A 7,040-nucleotide genomic window follows, 5' to 3' on the forward strand; every position below is an offset into this window, starting at 1 on the left:
CTGAAATTCTTCCCTGTGCAACATCTACCCTTGTATTCCTACCATAATTTAAGCATATTAAATCTTTCCATTCCAACATCTCTTCTACTAAATTTCCATTCTGATCAGTATGTACACTTCCCCATAGCGTATTGTGATCATTAAAATCCCCACACCATATAATTTTATGATTTCCTAATCCCCCAATACTCTCTAATGTCTCTCTACTTAACCTTTCACATGGGTTATAAAAATGTATCACCCATATACTTTGTGATTCGGCCCAAACTTCAACCACCAACGACTCATATTCCTTATTTACCTGCACTGTTCTAAATCCTATTCCTTCTTGTACAAAGGTAGCAACTCCACCTCCATTTCCAACACCCCTATCTCTTCGTACTGCTACATATCCTTGTAAAACAAAGTTTAAATGCGTTTTCAGCCATGTTTCCTGTATACATATAATTTGCGGTCTGCTTTCTAAACTATCAACACATTTTTTAAACTCCTGTCCATTAGCGATCAAACTTCTTGCATTCCACTGTAAAATTGTAAAAACCATTACAATCCACCACATGCTGCTTGAGAGTTTGTATTTTGCATCTTGATTCTCTCATTTATTTGCTCCACAGTTACTTCTTCTGTTTTCAGATGTTTTCCTGCTGCTCGGATTATAATTCTAATCTTTTCTGTTCTACTTTCTGTTTGTGCAGAGCAGTTTATTACTTCAGCCACAAAGGCAATGAATGATACTTTGTCTACTAGCATAGTATTCTCATTCACCTTGCTACAACTATGGCTTTCTTTTGTTCTAGTTGTAACCTTTTGAGTATTTTCTTTTGGTTCTACCACCTTAACCCTTTTTATTGCTTCAGCATATGTTAACCCTTCCGAAACCTTGACACTTTGAATTTTCATTGCTTCTTTTCTTACTTGACATCCACCATAGCCAGCACTGTGATCACCTCCACAATTGCAACATTTGGGTTTTACACCCTGTCCACATTTTCCATATTCATGTTCTCCACCACACCTCGCACAACGTTGTTTTCCCTTACAAACAGCTGCCACATGCCCGTACTTTTGACATTTATAGCATCTAAGCGGAGGAGGAACATACTGTCTAACAGCATAGCTTATAAACCCAAAGAATACTCTTTCTGGTAATCTTTCCTCATCAAACTGCACCATTACAGATAAGCTATCCAGCTTTTCTTTATCTCTAACATATTTCAGACGTTTGACCCCTACCACTTTTGCTCCTGATAAACTTCTCTTGATTGTGTCTTCTGATACATCTGTTGGGACCCCTGTTATTACTCCCTTCATCCATTTCTTCTCTTCCAACAGTGTACACGAAATTTTTTTCCCTGCTAATGTCTTTAAGCCTAGTACCTGTTTTTGTTGTCTGCTATCTTTACAAAAAAGTAGCAACTTTCCATTCCGTAACATTTTCGCATGTTCGATTTTCCCGATCTCTTCTTTGATCGCTTTAGTTATTTTCAGTGGGTTCAATGCATTCATATTATCGGACAAGAAATGTATCATTACCTTAAACTCTTCCTTTTTCCTTTTCTCCTGTTGTCTTTCCCTTTCACTTTCCGAACCAGAAAGTTGATTCCATTTTTTTTTCCTTTTCCGATTTTCTACTATGTTCCAATTTCCATTTTTACCTCCTTTCTCCCCGCCACTACATTCATCCTCTATGTCCAGCTCACTTCCTGATCCTACGTCACTTCCTTCCATCTCTGCTCCAGTCACACCCTAGTGTCGCCAACCGCCCTCGTCGTCTACTTCACTTTGTCAGGCAGGTCCTATTTAAGAGATTTCTTGATTGCGAACAGGTGTGGCAGTAATCAGGCCTGGGTGTGGCTAGAGAAATTGAACTCAGGTGTGATAAACCACAGTTTTAACAGGGGGGCAAACACTTCTTCACACAGGGCCATGTAGTTTTGGATTTTGTTTTCCCTTAATAATAAAAACCTTAATTTAAAAACTGCATGTTGTGTTTACTTGTGTTTATCTTTGACTAATATTTAAATTTGTTTGATGATCTGAAACATTAAAGTGAGAAAAACATGAAAAAAAATAAGAAATCAGGAAGGGGGCCAACACTTTTTCACACCACTGTATAATGGATAAATAGTGACTCGTGTCCTAGAAATTAATCAATGAATTAATTAATATATGAATTTAATGAAGTATTGTATGCTCTGTTAAGGGACTCACTTGTATTGTGCATTACATTTGTTATTATGCTTACAGATTGAGAAATGTCCGATGCTGTCTCGTGGCCAGACAAACTTGCTTGGAGGTGTGCTGAAATGCATCTGTGGTTTTCACACTCCAAAGGTAACATTAATGTAGCAAGTATTTTTTGTTAGTATTATTTACTGAAATGGTTTTCTTTCTGAATTGTTACATGTATTTTTTTTGGGCTGTCTTAAACAGCCAACTGCCAGCCCTACTGGACCAGCACAAAGGGTGGGGGAACAACCTGCTGCTGCTGCTGGAACAGCAAAGAAGGCCATGGAGCAGAGTCAGCCGGACCCCCAGCCCCAGCCTACTGCTCCTGTGGCAGCAAGAGTTGCAGCACAATTGTCAATGGTGAGTTGCAATTTTTTTTTTAAAGCATTGAAGTATGAGTTCACTTCAAATTCGAGGAAGTTCAGAAAGTAAGAAGAAAACAAGAAAAAGCAAGAAAACTATGAGATGCTGGCTGAGACCTACTAATTGTCACACCTCTTGTACAGTGGGGGCAGCTGTTGTCTGCTGATTGGTCGGTTTGAATATCTCAGATTTGGTTTAAGTCACATGGTCAAGGATAAATGAAGAATGTAACCTGTGTGCTCTCTCTCTTTCATCTCTGGGCTCTACTCTTGGATTGTCCTTTTCCTCTCTAACTGAGCTCGGCCTGGGTTGAAGGTCACTGAGCTAGACTCATGTCCCTCATGGCATCTCTCTCTATACTTCTCATGTGTTAAAGCTACATTTTCTCTTTTTCATTCTATATCTCAGGTAACATTCCACATACACGCTGGCTATTATTAATTGTACACATGTTAATAATTATTCCACCATGCAAATACTTTGTAGTTATTTCAAGAGTCAGTACTGCTAATGAATCATTCCTCTTATGGACTACACTTCCATTCAGAAAGAAGTATTTTTGAAGTCTGCATTTACTTAAAATAGTAATATTAAAATAAATAGTAATGCTTGCTATTATAACACATTGTGTCTTCTCACATTTTTAGTATACCAAACCAAGATTTACCGGCTCTCACATTGCTGCAGCAAAGCCGAATCTTAATGTGGCCAGGAGACCTTCCCAGGTTGAAGACCAGCCCAGCGCAGCAGTGTCTAGTGCCTCTATACCAAGCACCACTGTCTCTGTAAGTAATTGCATAATCTACATTGTATTCTATGAAGACACGTTCCACTTTCCATTCTATCCAAATTATTAAACTTTTAAAAATATTTTTTAATACCAGAAAACCATATTTTAACAAAGAAAAAAGCAATATTATATAAATAGATTTCACACAAACTACCATTCAAAAGTTTTGGGTCAGTAAGTTTTATTTTTTTTAAAGATATTGAAAAAGGAGGCATTAAATTGATCAAAAATCTCAGTAAAGACATTTAATGTTACAAAGGATTTCTATTTCGAATAAATGCTGTTCTTCAAACTTAATTCTGAAAAATACCACTGTCACATTTATGGACTTTGTTGTGTTAACTCTCCTCATGTTCCTTGACCTAGTTTCTGTCTCCCCTTGATTATGTTATTCAGTTCACTTGTGTCTAGTTAATTTACTCATTCGTCCCTCATTGGTCTGTCTACTTAAGCTTTAGTTTGTTCAGTTTGTCTTGGTCCGTGTGTTACTGCCTTCCTCTGTGTGGATTAATTAAAGACTATTTACGCTTCATTTTCATCTTTGTGCGCTTTCCTCAACACAGTAAGCGTGACAACCACTAATGCAGTTTTATTAAGTATCAGCCATTTTCACATTTTCAACTAATAGTAATGAATGTTTATGTTCAATAGAATGATTTCTGAAGGATCATGTAACACTGAAGACTGGAGTAATGATGCTGAAAATGTGTTCTTGCCCCCATAGAAATAAATTACATTTCACAACTTTAAATTGTAGTAATGTTTCATAATGTAACCATATGTTTTTACTGTATTTTTGATCAAATGCAACTCTGGTGAACAGAATAGGTTTCTTTTATAAACATTTAGACCTCAAACTTTTAAACTGTAGCGTATGATATAATCTAGGATGAGTTAAAGTTATTGTAATGTTATATTTACAAAATCTATTATTTTTTACTTCATGATTGTACAGACACCAGATGCTCAAGTTCCAGCCCCTGTCCCCAGAGCCACTGCAGATGTGTCCAGTCCCGCTCAGCCATGCAGTATTGTCTCCGTAAGTAATTTCCTATTCTGTTGGTCTAAAAATGTAATTAAATCAGTCGCCAAAAAGTCGCCAGACAGCTGACACCATTCTTAACACTTTGGAAAGTAATTTATCTAATTTGTTCTTTTCACTTAACAGAGATGTTAAAAGGCTCACATGCCCTGAAATTTTGAATATAACTTTTATAACCAGTAGTTTCTTAAAACACATTCAAGCTGAGAAAAAACAACAATCAAACTATTGTCATAATGTCAATTGAGTTTACTTGATACTGATTTATCAATGATAAAACAATGTATATATGTTAACATTCATGTGTCAAAATAAAGAGATATTGTTTGTAAAATCTCAAATGTTTTATTTCATATATTAAACAGGATTTCAGAATAATTATTTCGTTACTTTTTTTTGGATGACAGCAGTGTATAATGTAAAGTTGTCAGTTTCATTGTCATAATCACTGTAATACTAAAGGTATTTAAGTGAAAACTATTATTGCAATGATAATTTCATGTGAAGGTAATCATGGATAAAAATAAACTGCTTAAAAAGTGCTTAAAAAATAAAATGACCTTACTTGACTAAATGTTTTGTCTTTTTTCCTTCACAGACAGCTCATTCTGGGGCATTATTGCAAGGTCCATCTGTAGTTCCGCTTCCTCGTTTGTGGTCGGAGACCTTGCCACCAGAGGATCACAAGTGGATTGGCAAAAGGCTTTTCAAAATGGGATCCAAGGGAAAGCCAGGGCTTCGTGATAACCTCCAGCTCTGGTATTACCCACCACAGCCAGCACTTATTTACAATCAGGCTCCAGCTCCAGACAGATTCTTTTGTCATTCTTTTCTGCTGTGGATGCCGTACAAGCTGTGGAGGGTTAAGGTTCTCTGTCCCAATCCTGCCTGTGGACAACATCAGCTGACAGGAGGTGGTCTGCACAAAAGGTCACGGCAGGTTCTAGACATTGACAGAACGTACAACATGGTCACAGAAACCCTCATCTGTACCAAGTGTAGAGCCTCGCATGTGTCCTGGAGTCAGACTGTCCTGCAGCAGCTAGATCTGGGCCATCGCTCTGAGTTTCAGGTCATCCTCACGCGGAAGTAAGTACACTTTCATTCCTCATCCAGTTGTTAGCCCATCATCACATATATAAGCAAATACTTTACAAATCAAATATCTAAAATATATGAATGTGTGGATTTTGCATTTCCTAAGGTACGCCTGTGATATGCGGGTCATCCGGCTCCTGCGTGAGCGTGGCTTAGGCAACAGCCCCACGCGGGTGATCAAGCAGCTGCGTGAAAACCACAGCGAGCAGTGGCTCCATCGTCTGGCCCGGTACACCACCCAATGCGTTGACTTCCTCAATCAACCCGGGGTGATGCCAGTAAAATTCCAGGAGCCCCCAGAGCCTACAGTGGTGCCAAGCTGCAAGTGGCTGCTCACCGTTTACAGCCATTGATTGACGCCTAGCCCCCCATTCAACTCCAGATAAGCATCTTAATATGTTTATCCCTTTCTTACATTTTTCTATCAGCTTCTGAATATGTATTCTGAAGTTCAATTTTGAGTCCATCCACATTCCTAGAAATCTGACTACATTAACTTGTTCTAGCTGTTGCCCATACATTTTTATATTCAGAGAAGGATTAATTTTCTTATTCGAAAAACATATTACCTGCGTTTTTGCCACAGAAAATCTGAAACCCCATTTCCTTGCCCAATCCTCAACCTCCTTTACAGCTTTTTGCATTTTCTTTTCCACATACAAAACATTTCGCCCCCTAAACCATAACGCTCCATCATCTGCATACAATGACCTGCTCACACCAACGTCAATATTAGAAAAATTTCATTTATCATTAAGTTAAAAATAATAGGACTACTTACACTACCTTGAGGAGTTCCATTCTCTATTGGAAGAACCCGAGAGTATGCAGAACCCACTCTCACTTGTATTGTTCTTCCAAACAAAAACTTCAATATCCAGTTATACATTTTACCTTTAACTCCCATACTATCCAATTTCAATAAAAAACCCTCCTTCCACAACATATCATATGCCTTTTCAATATCAAAAAACACACCTACTACTAATTCCTTCTTAACTTGAGCCTTCCTAATTTCATTTTCCAAACATAAAACTGAATCCATGGTATTCCTCCCTTTCCGAAATCCACTCTGATATGCAGGAAACAGGTTCTTGCTCTCAATAACATATGACAATCTATTCATAACCATTCGTTCCATAAGTTTGCAAATATTGGAAGTCAGAGATATTGGTCTATAATTGATTGTCTGAGATTGATCTTTTCCTAGGATGTATTATCACTTATTTTATTACTTAACTCATCTACATCCATATCCGAATAGTTAATTTCAGCCATTTCAGCCATTCACAATTCTTTAAAAATCCCCCATTCAGCAGTCTTAAACTTCCATCTTGGATTTCTCACCACTTCCACTTTTGTTATGTCCACCCCAATTTTAATAACAATAGGAAAATGATCACTTCCTATAGTACTTTGCTTCATTACATTCCATTCACACTTTCCAGCTAAATTATCAGACACTAACGTTAAATCTAATGCTGAATCACGCCCACGATTAACATCTATTCTTGTATT

General features: G+C 37.5%; 1 protein-coding gene across 1 annotated transcript; it reads left to right on the forward strand.

Moving 5' to 3' along the window:
* Positions 1-2,247: 2,247 nt before the first annotated feature.
* On the forward strand, positions 2,248-5,875 carry LOC107713573 (uncharacterized; the record flags this gene model as incomplete). The annotated part of the gene is made up of 6 exons (XM_016519130.1): positions 2,248-2,334; positions 2,434-2,589; positions 3,240-3,377; positions 4,338-4,421; positions 5,023-5,513; positions 5,629-5,875. Coding segments are annotated over 6 exons (1,203 nt in total), but the record flags the coding sequence as incomplete, so codon positions are not given.
* Positions 5,876-7,040: the final 1,165 nt, after the last annotated feature.

The sequence above is a fragment of the Sinocyclocheilus rhinocerous genome, unplaced genomic scaffold (assembly GCF_001515625.1).
Source record: "Sinocyclocheilus rhinocerous isolate Xijiao unplaced genomic scaffold, SAMN03320098_v1.1 scaffold1440, whole genome shotgun sequence".
Classification (NCBI taxonomy): domain Eukaryota; kingdom Metazoa; phylum Chordata; class Actinopteri; order Cypriniformes; family Cyprinidae; genus Sinocyclocheilus; species Sinocyclocheilus rhinocerous.